The sequence below is a fragment of the Chlamydomonas reinhardtii genome, chromosome 3 (genome assembly GCF_000002595.2).
Source record: "Chlamydomonas reinhardtii strain CC-503 cw92 mt+ chromosome 3, whole genome shotgun sequence".
NCBI classification, from domain to species: Eukaryota; Viridiplantae; Chlorophyta; class Chlorophyceae; order Chlamydomonadales; family Chlamydomonadaceae; genus Chlamydomonas; species Chlamydomonas reinhardtii.
In genome coordinates this window covers 4,250,524-4,263,634 of record NC_057006.1, presented here as the reverse complement: position 1 = coordinate 4,263,634, position 13,111 = coordinate 4,250,524, and the positions used below count along the sequence as shown (strand labels likewise).

At 63.1% G+C, this 13,111-nt stretch overlaps 4 protein-coding genes across 4 annotated transcripts; 1 reads left to right on the top strand and 3 right to left on the bottom strand.

Annotated features, from left to right (window-relative positions):
• Positions 1-28: 28 nt before the first annotated feature.
• Positions 29-3,720, bottom strand: CHLRE_03g174350v5 (uncharacterized protein). Its single transcript, XM_001703402.2, has 2 exons — positions 3,242-3,720; positions 29-3,005 (listed from the first exon to the last, which is right to left on the bottom strand). Exons 1-2 carry the CDS (start codon positions 3,413-3,415, stop codon positions 1,881-1,883), a joined length of 1,299 nt encoding a protein of 432 aa, XP_001703454.1. The 5' UTR covers positions 3,416-3,720; the 3' UTR covers positions 29-1,880.
• A 78-nt stretch (positions 3,721-3,798) lies between these two features.
• On the bottom strand, positions 3,799-6,043 carry CHLRE_03g174300v5 (uncharacterized protein). The gene is made up of 4 exons (XM_001703403.2): positions 5,909-6,043; positions 5,155-5,734; positions 4,782-4,877; positions 3,799-4,576 (listed from the first exon to the last, which is right to left on the bottom strand). The coding sequence occupies exons 1-4, from the start codon at positions 5,971-5,973 to the stop codon at positions 4,517-4,519; spliced, it is 801 nt and encodes a 266-aa protein (XP_001703455.1). The 5' UTR covers positions 5,974-6,043; the 3' UTR covers positions 3,799-4,516.
• Positions 6,044-6,215: 172 nt separating this feature from the next.
• CHLRE_03g174250v5 (uncharacterized protein) lies at positions 6,216-9,010 on the top strand. The gene is made up of 6 exons (XM_001703236.2): positions 6,216-6,573; positions 6,883-7,235; positions 7,552-7,614; positions 7,914-7,929; positions 8,147-8,222; positions 8,423-9,010. Exons 1-6 carry the CDS (start codon positions 6,435-6,437, stop codon positions 8,565-8,567), a joined length of 792 nt encoding a protein of 263 aa, XP_001703288.1. The 5' UTR covers positions 6,216-6,434; the 3' UTR covers positions 8,568-9,010.
• A 6-nt stretch (positions 9,011-9,016) lies between these two features.
• Positions 9,017-13,010, bottom strand: CHLRE_03g174200v5 (uncharacterized protein). The gene is made up of 6 exons (XM_043060932.1): positions 12,541-13,010; positions 12,104-12,403; positions 11,656-11,820; positions 10,434-11,421; positions 9,795-10,259; positions 9,017-9,670 (listed from the first exon to the last, which is right to left on the bottom strand). Exons 1-6 carry the CDS (start codon positions 12,922-12,924, stop codon positions 9,567-9,569), a joined length of 2,406 nt encoding a protein of 801 aa, XP_042926061.1. The 5' UTR covers positions 12,925-13,010; the 3' UTR covers positions 9,017-9,566.
• Positions 13,011-13,111: the final 101 nt, after the last annotated feature.

Sequence of the window (13,111 nt, the reverse complement as noted above, 5' to 3'; positions counted from 1 at the left end):
GGCCGGGTCAAAGGAGAGCATGCGGTTAAACTGACATACGCTTTCGCTATTGGAATTGTGTGAGGCTAGGGTTTTCCAACAGGACCTCGTCTGTCAGAGGCCTGTGACCACAGAGACGTTCACCAAAAGCTAGAGCGGAGATGGCAACAGCTCCAGCCCGCGACACTGTACTTCGATATGCGCGGGTCATGTCACCACGTCCGCGGAAGCTGACTCCCTTTCACCGTCTTTCACCACCACGAACACCCCACAGTCTCGTTGTTGCCTTGTTGCATTTTGTGGTTTGGGCGGGTGCAGGGTTGGGCGGCTGCAGGAGCAGGCAGGAGGAGCCGGCAAGGAAAGCGCACGGTGTACGTGTGCGCCACAGGAAGAAATGCACAGGCACGGGCCGTACGGCCGCACGGCCGCTTTTGTGGCCATGCGGAGCACTGCATGCTAGGAGCAAAACCGTCGTGGTCGGCAGGCACAAAAAGTTCCGCTCGCGCGCCTCCATCGGGTTTCGTCACGACTAACTTGCCGCGCACTGCGCCACCGCTGTGCGCAGTGCGCCTGTGCCCTCCAAGGTGCCCTCCGCAGCTCCGCTCACCGCGGACCCTGTCAAGCCGCAATGCCTTTGTCTCATGCCGGCTCTATGCTGGTGGCCGATGAGTGTAGGCGACGACGGAACGGCCAGCGCAGCAGATTTGACTGGAACTGTTGAAGTGCTAGCTAGCGCGACCAAAGTGGTCTAGGGGGCTTCGGCTTCTGGGTAGTCAGCGCTGGAACCCCCCCCCCCCCCGCAGTCATCCCTGTCACGTGCTGCCCCATCATTCCATCAATCAGACCAATGCTGATGACAGCTGGGCAGCTGCATAAACCACTGTCTGCCCAGGAGCCGTAACACAGCGTGGCGCAAGTCCACCCGCTTGAAGGTTTCCTCGCCACCCCATTCCCCTCATCCCAGGCCCGTGGGAGATTGGCACTATTCATGCTTCCAAATGCATTACACAGCCCTGTCAGCGGCCTTCAGTAGTCCATTCTGGCTAAACACTCCTTCATTTGGAGGGCGCCATGCCTTCTTCTGTGTATTCCTGCAAGATGCTGCACCCTACACAACCGGTTTGATGACACTCGCTATGTGGACTGCATCCCTTGCGGCCTCCCATCACACTCAACTGTTGCAAAAACCAAGATATCAGTGCTACCCAACAGCATTGCCATCCGTGGTAGGGAGATGGCATGCGTGGGCCATGACAAGGCAGTAGAGCGGATGCGCAGCACACAACCACACCATGCGCCAGCATCCATAGCTAAAGACTTGCAGATTCCGCGATACTATGCCTAAGAATCCCAATCAGTACCCAACGGCGATTTCCATAACGTGTGTAGGGCACCGTGCAAACATTATTGTCTGCGTGCAGTCTTGCATCTTCCCATCCACCCACGGTTTGCACAGTGTCAGCCCTGCAGTAATGCTGGGGCGCATTGACTGTATGCGCAAAATCGGCGCAAATTAAAAGCCAAGGCTAAGGCTGAGGCTATGCAGCCCTCACCCGCTCGCACACAATGACCGTCTGCAGCATGCATGCTGCCCCTGACGAGCCCGCCCCCTTTCTCTCCCTCTCGGCACTCATGCGCCGCTCACGCAGGAAAGTTGCGTTGTCGGTGCTGCAACACCACGCCGCACTCACAATACGTACTTAGGCAGTTTAGTCCGTTCAAGGTCTTGCGTCTGCCGCATTGAATGCCTTGCTCTCATATGTACATGCACAGAAACAAAATTGGCACTTCCACAGCACAGACGCACTAACACTTGACTTGGCCATGAAGCCTCCGCTTTCAAACATGCGATCGCCAAGAATCGTTGCACTGCTAAAAGTGCCTTGCCAGATCCCAACGCCCTAAAAGGCCGCCTTCACCAGGCTGCCGAAGATGACCCTGGCTGAGTCGCGCCGCTGCGGGGCGCCGCAGTAAAGAAACACGCTCACCGGCGAGGCCCCTGCCACCAGGTCTGCGGTGCTGTCCTCCGAGTCCTCCGACCGCGGCCGCGGCGCCTCGGCCGGCTGCTGCTGCTGCTCGCGCCGCTGTCGCTCAAGTGCGGCTTCCTGGAGCCAGCCCGCGCCAAAGGACAAGGCGGCGAAGCTGCCGGGCTCCGCGTCGCGCCATGGCTCCTGCCCCACCGCGGTGGAACCCACCTCGAAACCCGTCACCACCAGGCATGGCATGTTGCTGATGGTGGTTGTCGTGGTGGCGGCAACGGTGATGGTGCGGGTGGCGCCAGTGGGACCTGGCTGCTCGGGCTGCTGCCGTTGCGGGCCTGCCGTCGGGCTGGAGTCTCGGGCGGCAGGCTCCTCCGCGCATTCCCAGCGGCGTAGCAGCGCGGAGGTGCGGCGCCACGGCGGCACTTCCATTCCCTGGCTGCTGAAGTTGAGCGACACGGCGGGTGCCAGCGATTTGACCAGAGGCACCAGGCGGGCGAGACTGCCAACCCATGGCGCCGTCGAGCCGCCAGGCAGCGCCGCCGCCAGGGAGCGCCGGTAGGCGGGCGTGACGGGGGCCACGCTCAGGTGGTCATGCAGGGCAGCATCAACGATGACGACGTGATTGCATGTGGCGTTACTGGAAGATGAGATGGTGGGGCCTAAGCTGACCACCAGGAAGGGGTCGCGGATGGAGCGGGTGGTGAGCGGCGAGCGCTGGTCGGGGCGCGGCGGCGATATCACCTCGACCGCCAGGCCGGCGGACCGCAGGTGCGACGCCAGCTGCTCCAGCGACCACTGCTGCTCAGGCTGCTGCTGTTGTTGTTGCAGGGAGGCAGCAATGGCAGACTTGCCAGTGAAGGCAGAGACCAGTTGTTTGACACGCCCCTCCAGATCCGCAGGGTGCGTCAGCTTGACCGGCCCGGCCGCGAATGACACGCACACGGCGCGCGTGAAGGCGCGGGGTGAGGCCTGGTGGGCGGCGGACGTGGGACTGTGGCATAGGGAGGGCGTGGCGTGCGCGTCCGAGTCCAGATCCAGGTCGAACTGCATGAGGAGGGAACGATGCCACGGACAGCGCATCCGACGTCAGCACAGGCGCACGGAGGCACAGACAGGGAATGAGTAGCTACGCACACGCTCATTGTCATCTACGTGTTTGTTCATGAGTGGTGGAAGTGTGCGTGTGCATTTCGGGAGCGGAGCGGGAGCCCGGCCGCGAGGCGCCCTTGTGGCCTCGTGGCAGCTGAACGTGGCAGGCGCGTGGCAAGCGTCATGCTCACCAGCGCTTCGGCCTCTTCCGCGCCGCTCATAGCGTCCTTATCGAGCTCCTCTTCCAAATACTTCCAGTCGCGAGCAGCGAACTTGTTGTTGACGTAGCGCAGCGCCGCTGTGACAGCCGCGCTCCTTTGTGCCGGCACATTTTGTGCCAGAGCTTGGCTAGTGTTGATTTGCATTTTGCTGGGCCTGATTAATCAGCTGCTGTTGAACGGCTTGTTGCGTCGCAGCGAGGGAGTAGGCCATGTCGCGTTCGAGAACGCGTCGGCTTGAGGTGAGAGCTACGATCGCAAGAGTATGTTGCGTGTGTATTGTCTATTGCGTCTGAGTTTTGGTAAGCAGGGCTCAAAACAAGTCAAAAACAAAAGTACGACAAACCTCGGAAAGGTCATACTACTCCATTTGACTCCCTCAAGTGCAGCAAATAGAACTCATGTGCAATGTAGGCTGTAATAGCCCATGGCTTGCAGATACTGCAGAGGAGAGGAAGCGGCCCTTGCGGCCTGTGCCTGTCTGCTCGAGCAAGTGCCCCGCACAAGCGGGCGTGAGCGAAATGGGCGTCATCGTGTTGACCTGTCGAGGTGTTGCTGGCGTTTCGTAACATTGCGCCGCAAAGACTCTACGTCCGCTTTTCGCTGCCAACGTGGTCATCCTTGTCACATCCTGCCGAAAAGTTTGCGAAATGGCGGTTTCGTAAGCATGCATTCTTTGCACCAGCAATTAGGCCCACAACAACAGCACACAGATTCGCGCCCCTTCACCTGTATTCGCCGCCTTATCGACCTGCTGCCTCGACCCTTCGTCGCTCACCCTCGGCCGCACACGCTCACCCCCAGCTGAGGCCGCACACGCTGTCCCCGCATTCCTCTGCACCGCAAATACTCAGCCTAAGCCCCTTTCCGCCACTTACAGCACCCATCGTTTGCGTGTTAGCGGTCCTACTGGCTTTAACAAGCCTCAACGCCAGCCCCCGCGTGCACATTCGCACTCACTCAGTCTCACGTGCCTAACGTTGCACGCACCTCTCCTCTGGCACGCAGGGCATGCAGTGAAACAGGACACGGACCGCCGTATGCCATAACCAATTGACCCTTGCAAACGCGCCCGACAGCACCCTCTGTGCACAATAACCAGTGCAGCAGTCGCCTCTTCACGTATTGCTCACCCACCGTACCGTACGCATTCGTTCCCACCACACTCGTCATTACCGTTCACATTACCGGTAATGGAATCTGGGAGTCCGCTGCTCGCACCCGTGGCGGTCACTGTACACCGGCATCTTAGTACACCAGCATGTCCATCAGGTCACGGCGAAGCGCCACACGCAGCTCCACATACACCTGCATAGGGTCGCAGGCAGTCGCTTTACGAGAGGAACTGGTGGACGGCAGCGGGAAGCATGGGGTACGAGGTAGCTTCCCGTAACCAGATGTGACGTTGTTGCCACGTATTTCCACACGCTGAGGCCTACTGAGGCCACCGCCACGCCCTCCGCTAATCTGTGGCGATGGCATCACCTGTGTGCCCTCTCCACCTCCTCCCCACCTCGTCAAGCAGGCGCTGAATGCGCTCGGCGTCCTCCGGCGTGCTGCCACTGCCCCGCCGGGCGCTGGCCGCCAGAGCGTCCGACAGCCGGTACACCTGCGTGAATGGGCCCGAGTGTGGGCATATGCACTCCTGTGCTTTGACGAGCGCCCAAGTAGACGACGGACGCGAAGCTAACCTTGCAGCCGATCATGCTTCGCGTCCTGCCCGCCGTCACTGCATCTTGGCCTGGCTCAGACTCTCAGGCTCACGCCTTAACCCCCGCCCCGCAGGGCGCCAAGACCCGAGGGCCCAGCGCCGCCAGCCTGCGACGCAAGCCCCAACAGCGCTATGCCGCTCCATTCCGCCCCCCACCCCCCGCCCCGCAGCTCACCGTGGCCGTGCCGTACAGCGCCGCCAGCGCCTCATGCACATTCAGCGGCCCGCCCGCGGCGCCGCCCGCCGCCGCCTCGGGCGTGAAGCGCTGGCGCACCTCCTCCTCGCCCGCCTGCAGCCGAGACAGGCAGTCGCGCAGGAACACGAACCCGGCACGGCTGAGCGGGTCACGTGGCGGTCCGGACGGCTGCGCATTGATAGGCGCAGGCACCTTGGCACTGCCGGCTCCCGCCGCACTTGCGGTCACTTTCGTGGCCGCGGGCTTGGCATCCGCAGCCGCAGGCTTGGCTGCCGCGCTCGCAGCCGCGGGCTTGGCAGGTGCAAGCGCCGGCTTTGTCGCGGCAATCCATTTATCCAAGTCTGACTCTAGACTAGTGTTGGTGGGCCCGGCACGGTGGCTGTCGATCCATGACGCCATCCTCCCGGCGCGCTGCGCGTTAGTAATCTTGCCATGAATGAGCTTTGACACCAGCCAGATGAGGCCGAGCTTGCCCTTTCCTTTGAGGTCCAGCACAAACGCAGCAATGCAATCCAGCTTGTTCAGGGGCAGCCGAGCTTGCCGCACATTGGCCGTGAGCCTGTACGATGCAGGTCGGGGAGAAAGAGCGGAGGGGCTAGGCCGTCAGGGTCGTTGCTGTGAAGGACTGGCGCCCGCGCCGCGGTGCTGGGCGCTGTCTGGGGCCAGTGGCACTGGCACGCCTGAACCCGAACACAACCGGCGCGCGCCCGCCAGCACTATGTGCCGGCCTTACCTCCCCGTCTTGTATGCAAGCTTCAGGGGCGCGTTGATAGCCCCCAATATCATGGGAATGAGCATTTCTGCTGCACTGCGATAACGGTGCCGCTGATGAACGATGCAACGCCTTCGGTGCGGCGTCAGGCTTATTTGTTCGCTTTTTGCAGCAGTAGATAGGGGTTTCAGTGGCACAGGTGCATCACTAATAGAATGGCAGCTCACTGTTGCATGTGCAAATCGCCATCGGAAGCACCGAAACGCGCTTGCAGGAATGGTGACGCTTCAAATTCGCACATCAGCCAATGGCCCCAATAGTGCTTAGACAATACACATGACATATGTAAGCTAGTCGCGGACTGACTGTAACTGTCGCCTTCTCCCGCACTGCATCTTGAACTATCGCTGCTCCTGAACCACTTATAGCCTTGAACGCGATATCTGAGGGAAAATTTGAAGGGCCTTTCTTAGCGATCGACGCTTCTCCGAACGACCGAACCGACATTTCCACACGCCAGAACCGTGCGGCGTAGCCGGCAATAATAATGCCTGTCGAGGCGGAAGCCAGCTCCTCGCCAAGCCGAAAGAAGGCTTTATGGCTTACCCAGACACTCCAGGACCAAAAGCAGCTTGCGGCAGGTCCACCCATAGACTATTCCTTCAAGGACCTCAAAACCGTGTTAGGTGGGTTCGTGTGCTTCAAGAGAGGGTTGTGAGCTTGGAGGTGACGTGAGTACCGACGGGGAGGAGCAGGAGTGTGGGCGGGATGGCAGCTGTGACACGGGCACGCCGGCGCTTCCTGGGTTGGCGAATGCCACCCTGCTGTGCCACCATCTGGCCATGGCGCCTAACGCACTGGCCAGCCCCGCCGCCCGGAGCAGGCAGCCACCCATCCCTTTCCTCATCCTCATCTTTCTAACTTCGGTTTGTTTGGGCTGGGCTGTGGAACTGACCACCCCCGCCCCTCTCCCGCCCCTCCCGCCCGCCCCTCAGACCTGGTGCTCGTGGAGCCAAACAGCGGCCAGCCACGTAAGCCTGCCCTGCCGCACGACAGCAACACCCTCGAGTACCTGGAGTCGCTAGCTGCAGCGGACCAGGCAGCCGCCGAGTCGGAAGCCCTGGGCGAGGACTCGCCGCGGCGTGCCGGGGCTGCGGCGCCGCTGTCTCCCGTGTCGCCATCTGGTTCGGGCGCCAGCCCCAGCGGCCGGAGTGGCGGCGGCAGCGCGCTGGGCGCCAAGCTGAACAGCAACAGCATCCGGCTGTGCAACAACCACCTGATGAGCCTGAACGGGCTGGGGCGGGTGGTGCGGCACTGCCTGGACGACTGGCGGCAGCTGGTGTGGCTGGTGGGTGCTGCTGCGGCGAGAGCACCGTATGCGGGGCTGAGGGAGTAACGGTGTGGGGGCGGAGGGAGGGGGCCTGTGGGTGTGAGGGTGTGATTGGGGTCGGGGCTGGAGAGATCGACCCAAAGCGCTGTGGCTGCGAGGACACAAACAATGCTTTCTGTGGGGAGCAGCTGCGGCCCAGGCCTCAGTCCCGCTCCGGGGCCTGGGCGGCCGGTACTGGCATGTGTTGACTGGTGTGACGGGCTATGCTACCCTTCGTCAACCGTGGGATGGGCATGACGCCATCCATCCCCTCCCCACCGAACCCCCTCTCCAGGATGTGTCCTCCAACCAGCTCACCACCATTGAGGATTCGATTCTTGAGTTTCCCTCGCTGCAGGTGTGTGGGTGCATGCGTGTCTGAATGCGTGGGGCTGCTACAGGCTCTGGGGTCGGTTACCGGGGTGGGCAACGGGGGATCCGCAGTGTAGTGTGTAACGGGTGGGGCATGCGCAGTGTTTGTGAACATGCCGTCACGGAGCGCTGCGAGCATTGGCCATCGTGCAAGGGGATGGAACCCGTTGAGAGTTGTACGAGGCCTGTGCAGCCTCAGGCTCTGCTCCGTCCAGTGCTAAGCTCAATTCACGCTCACGCACGTCGCCCCCTGCCTGCACCTCTCACCCTACGCTGCCTTCGTAGGTCCTTTACCTACACGGTAAGCTTGCGCGCGCAGACAGCAACAGCGGGAAGCATACTGGAAAACCCTATGCTCCACTACCGTTGTGTCGTATGGCGCGCCTACGATGAATGCCCAATGTGTTCAAGCAGTCCGCCCGGGTTACGGTACGCATGCCGCCTAGGTACCAAGGAGGGCGGGGCGTTGGAGTTGGGAACGCCGACTGGGCCCATTATGCTTCTCGCTTTCCATGCAGGCAACGCGTTGACCAACATCAACGACGTCCTCAAACTGCAGCACCTGCCACGCCTCAGCAAGCTCACGCTGCACGGGTGAGTAGGTGGTGAGACAGGAGTCAATAATATGTCGCCCGGCGTCGGCGTAGCTCCCGCCATTCAAGGCAGTCTCCATCTGCTCTGTCCCTCCGGGACTGTGGGTCAGCCGGAAACGCATTTAGAAGCCGGTCGCCTGGAGCATGCGTTTCCCACGTTCTTGTGCACCCCCATAGCCATTTCCCGCCTCCCCTGCATAGGAACCCCATCTCGGAGCAGAAGAACTACAAGATGTGGGTGGTCGCGCACCTCAGCGGCCTGCGCAGCTTCGACTTCGGCCCCATCACGAAGATTGAGCGGGACAAGATTGACACGTGGTTCAAGGGGCTCAAGAAGAAGCACTAAGAGCGGGCGGGGCTGTGGGAGCGGGTTGCGGGGCGATTGGCGCCAATTTGGCAGGGCAGCAGGTGGGTCGCGCACCGAGTGCACCAGACTGACCAGAGTGCGCGAAGGATGCACTCGTGCATGTTGTGCTGGGTGAGGCTGTTGTATGGTGTGGGGTCGCAGTGGGCAAGCTGAGGGCGTGAGGCGGTGGCGCTCAGGTGACTGACATGCAGGGATGGCCGGCAGGCGGAGAGCCGGAGACGCGGAGTTGCATTGATACCTGATTGACAGACCATGACCACAACGACTCGCTCAAGATTTGCTCACGACACGGCGCTGGTGTGATTGCGCATTTTGCTGAGCAAGGACCTTTTTGCATCGCATAGTTGGAGTGAAAACTTCTGGTCAGCTGGCCTAGGGATGGCCAGGCCAGCCAATGCATGCCGCTGTAAGCCACAGCACTGCTCCGGCGACACCCTCAGTTACACATCAGGACCAGCAGTGGATCTCCAATCATAGTTTCCAGATCAGCATATGATAGCCCCACAAGGCACCCATCTATGAGGACACAACATGTATTAGTTCAGCAACCGAACAATGCGCGTAAACAAGCTTGAAGAGTATGCAATGGACAGATCTATGAATCACATCAGAGCTCACACTACCGTGCACAGTTCAGACTGCAATAACTAAGTACGACACGCTGCAGTCTTGCTCACGCCAGTTGGGCACCCCTCCATCGCTAATCAAGACAACAACGTCAAATGGCTTGTCTCCGCGCCTCCGACAAGCTTTTGTCCGCGTCTCTGCACTCAATCAACAACACAATAGCCGTCCTCCATTAGTTCGGCGATAGGTCAATGCCGCCCGCAATGATGGAGCCTCGGACCAGCGCCGCCCACGCACATGCTAGGAACGGGTACCACCCGGGCACCCGTCATCACCCAGAACATTGCACACACATCCACGCCGATGCCCACCGCCGCCACCGATCCACAGCAGCATTTCGACGTCTAGCAGTTACCGCTGTTGGCCGGGGTAGTACCCGCCACCGTACGGAGAGTAGCCCGCAGGCTGCTGCTGCTGTTGCTGTGGAGGCGCACCGTAGGCGTAGGGCGAAGCACCTGTGGGCAGGGAAGCAAAATGACATCAGTGTACACATGCCGTTCAGCAACGCAAGCGGCTCACAAGTTGCGCAAGCTGTAAGCTAGCCAAACAGCATGGTTGCGGTGGCACTGCGTCGCTCACCTAGCGGGGCGCCGTACGGCGTCTGCCCGTACGGCGTCTGGGCGCTGGTCGCAGGCGGGGCGCCGTACGGCGTCTGCCCGTACGGCGTCTGGGCGCCGGCGGCAGGCGGGGCGCCATACGGCGTCTGCCCGTACGGCGTCTGGCCGCTTGCGGCAGGCGGGGCGCCGTACGGCGTCTGGGCGCTGGCGGCAGGCGGGGCGCCGTATGGCGTCTGAGCCGATGGCGGCCCGTAGGGCGACTGTGAAGCTGCTGCCGCCGGAGGTGGGCCGTAAGGCGATGGTGCGCCTGCAGCTGCCGCGGCGTACGGCGAAGCTGACGGGCCGCCGTAAGGAGGGGCGGACGTGGTTGCACTATAACCGTACGGCGACTGCTGTGCCGCCGCAGGGGCGGCAGCCGGAGCAGCATACGCCCCGTACTCTCCGCCGTAGGGTGAAGGGGTGCTCGCCGCCGCGCCCTGGCCATAGCCTGCATGACGAAGGTAAGTGCAGCGGTCGGTGAGCCAGTATCCTAAGCAAGCCTTTCCAAGAACAGGTAACGGGCAAACACGTTGTAGGCGATGCAAGTGCTTGACCAATTAGTTGTTTGTCATTGCCGATGTCATTCGCCAACTCTACGGGTCGAATCTACCACGGCACTCACCAGACGCCGCCTGTTGCTGTGCCTGCTGTGGCTGCTGCTGGCTCTGCGGCGGCGCGACAGGCGTCTGGAAGGGGGCCAGGGGGTAGGGCAGGTCCGCGCTAGGCGGGGGCTGCTGTGCGCCCGGTGCCGATGCGGCGGACGCCGCAGCAGGCAGTGCCATGGGCGGCGACGACTGCGCCGCCGGCGCCGCCGGGGCTGCACCGTAGGCGTTGGAAGGCGCTGACGGCGCACTGGTCCCATCTAGCCCCGCCGCCGGAGGCGCCGACGGCGCGCTGGCTGCGCCGTACGCGGCTGCGCCGGCGGTGGCGCCAGCCGCCGCTGCCGCCGTCGCGGCCGTCGCGGCCGCCGCCACCTGCACCTGCTGACTGCCGTCCGCGGTGCTGCTGCTGGGGTGCAGCAGGGTGCGAATGATGTCGGCGCTACGCTGCATGCGCATGCGCTCCGCCAGCTGTAACACGGGCTCCACCATAAGCGGTGGGAAGTCTACGCGCCCGGTGTAGATGTGGCGCAGCAGCAGCCAGAACGCCTCGGCGTCGGCGTCGTCGATGGGAATGCTGAACTTGCCGGTCACGCCCTGCGCCTTCTGCTGGTTGATCTGGAAGCGCAGGTACTCGCATCGCGCCAGCAGGATGAGGCTGTGCGCGCCAAAGGACCGCGCGCCGCGCGGGCCGTTGACGGCGATGCTGACGTCATACAGGTTCCAGGGGTCCGTCACCAACATGGCGCCCCAGTCCTCCGACAGCACCTTCATGGAAGCTGCCTCAGCGCTGCTGGGGCGCCTCGCGTCTCCTGCTGCGGAAGGAGCGGGCGCGGGGGCTGCGGCGGGGGCGGGAGGCGGCGGCGGCGGCGCGGGCAGTTGCAGCAGGCGCAGCTTGTTGCCGCCCCACTCGTACACGCACAGCTCGCCGGAGGGCAGGAGGTCCAGCCGCCCCGCGTGTCCACTCAGGTCGCCCAGAGCCGGCTGCACGCTGCTGACCGCGTAGCCCGCCTGCGCGTGGGTTTTGGGGGCGGGTGGCAGGGTCGGGTGGCGGGTGAGAGGGAGCGGAGCAGGGCGGTAGGCGGGCGGGCGCGCCAGGCCCCCCGCACATGCGCGCAACCGCCGCACCAGCGGGTATAGCACCCTTTGCCCATATCCGCGTACTGCGACACTATAAGCTACCAGGTATCCTGCATCTCCCAATCACCGACGCTTGAGCAGCCGAGTGCGCACGCACGCACGCACCCTGGGGTCCACGACGCGCACCACCGCGCCGCCGCCCGGCCCCTCCATGTCCAGCACCAGCAGCCGCCCGGCGCCGTCCACCGCCGCGTCACAGATACTTCCGAACAGCGCCGCCCGGCCGTAGCCGCCGTCCACGCAGCCGCTGGCCTCCTCACTGCCGGCCACCTGAGAGAGGGGGCGGATGTGTAAGGGAGTGAGGACGAGAAGCGCGGGAAGGGCGCATGAGAAGGGCAAGCGAGCGTGACCAAAACACTGAGTGGGCATGGCGCCAGCCGCATCGGTACACTAAAGTGTCAGTCTTCTGCCAGCACGGCTTATATACATACACACATACATGTATCCCCGCGCTTGCAGCCACAGCGATCCCTCCCAACCCAGGCTTCTAATCAAAGCCGCCTTCCCTGGTCACCACCACCACATCCGCCACCGCCACCTCCTGCGGCCTCACCAGCTCCAGGCGGCTGCTGGGGTCCGCGGGCGCCGCCGCCCGGTACACGGATCGCGGCGTCAGCACGTACAACACGTCGCCCGCCGTGTCGTACGCCAGGCTGTGCACCAGTGTGTAATCTGGCACCTCCCACCTCATGGTGCTCACAACCACCGCTCCCCACGAGGAGGCGGTCGGCGCCGCCGCGCCGCCGGCGCCGCCGCTGGCCTGGCGGCTGGCGCGGCGAACGTGCTTGCGGCTGCCGTCGCTGAACCAGACGTCGCCGTGCGCGCCGGCGGTCATAACGGCAGCGCTGGCGATCTGAGGATTTGCAGCACACAAAGCACACATCGCGGTGACTTTATCCGTGTCGATATTCGTCCCTTGCCTCCTCACTTGCTTCCATACGCTACGGGCCTGCGGCAATAGCTAGTGTGTTAGAAGGCGGGGCTGCTTGCCTGTGCGGCGCCGGCAACACCGTCGGCGTAGCCTGGGTTGCCGGGCTGGCCAGCAAGTAGCTTGAGAACGCCGCTGGGCTCGAAGGACAGCAGCGCGTCCTTTGTCGCCAGCAAGCACACGCCGGGCTGCGCGGCACCAGGCCCTTCGGCGATGGCGAAGAGCGGCGCACGCGTAAGCGCGCCGGAGGTCTGATCGGTCATGGGCAGGGGCGTGCCCAGGTGCAGGGGCTCGGAGCTGGGGCCGCTGCTTGCAAGGCCCAGCAGCGGCTGGAACCCGCGCTCAGTCACCACCAGCGTCTCGCCCGGCGCTCCACCCGGTCGCGACCGCGTGAGCACGGCGCTAATCTTCTCAACATCGAGCGTGGCCTGTGTGGGCGATGACATTCAGGGCGAGGGGGGCGTCGTCCGGTGGGGCGCCGGATTCGAAACACGTGCCCAGTAGAATCCATCCCCGGTCGTGGCTGCCGGGTAAACTAACATGTCTGCCATGTGCTCGGGAGCTTCGCTGGGCAGCTGCGGGCGTGTGCCGGAACATGCCACTAACAGTCCTCGCTGCGACGACAAGGCAGCC

What these genes read in the sequence shown, in the direction of transcription:
- CHLRE_03g174350v5 (XM_001703402.2), bottom strand. Translation starts at nt 3,415, where the DNA reads ATGCAAATCAACACTAGCCAAGCTCTGGCACAAAATGTGCCGGCACAA. An exon ending in CGGAAGAGGCCGAAGCGCTG is followed by an intron (nt 3,006 to 3,241) that starts GTGAGCATGACG and finishes CTCCTCATGCAG; the next exon opens with TTCGACCTGGATCTGGACTC.
- CHLRE_03g174300v5 (XM_001703403.2), bottom strand. Translation starts at nt 5,973, where the DNA reads ATGCTCATTCCCATGATATTGGGGGCTATCAACGCGCCCCTGAAGCTT. An exon ending in CTTGCATACAAGACGGGGAG is followed by an intron (nt 5,735 to 5,908) that starts GTAAGGCCGGCA and finishes TGCATCGTACAG; the next exon opens with GCTCACGGCCAATGTGCGGC. An exon ending in CGCTGTACGGCACGGCCACG is followed by an intron (nt 4,878 to 5,154) that starts GTGAGCTGCGGG and finishes CCATTCACGCAG; the next exon opens with GTGTACCGGCTGTCGGACGC.
- CHLRE_03g174250v5 (XM_001703236.2), top strand. Translation starts at nt 6,435, where the DNA reads ATGCCTGTCGAGGCGGAAGCCAGCTCCTCGCCAAGCCGAAAGAAGGCT. An exon ending in GGCGGCAGCTGGTGTGGCTG is followed by an intron (nt 7,236 to 7,551) that starts GTGGGTGCTGCT and finishes CCCCCTCTCCAG; the next exon opens with GATGTGTCCTCCAACCAGCT. An exon ending in AGCAAGCTCACGCTGCACGG is followed by an intron (nt 8,223 to 8,422) that starts GTGAGTAGGTGG and finishes TCCCCTGCATAG; the next exon opens with GAACCCCATCTCGGAGCAGA.
- CHLRE_03g174200v5 (XM_043060932.1), bottom strand. Translation starts at nt 12,924, where the DNA reads ATGTCATCGCCCACACAGGCCACGCTCGATGTTGAGAAGATTAGCGCC. An exon ending in ACAGCAACAGGCGGCGTCTG is followed by an intron (nt 10,260 to 10,433) that starts GTGAGTGCCGTG and finishes TTCGTCATGCAG; the next exon opens with GCTATGGCCAGGGCGCGGCG. An exon ending in GCCGTACGGCGCCCCGCTAG is followed by an intron (nt 9,671 to 9,794) that starts GTGAGCGACGCA and finishes CCCTGCCCACAG; the next exon opens with GTGCTTCGCCCTACGCCTAC.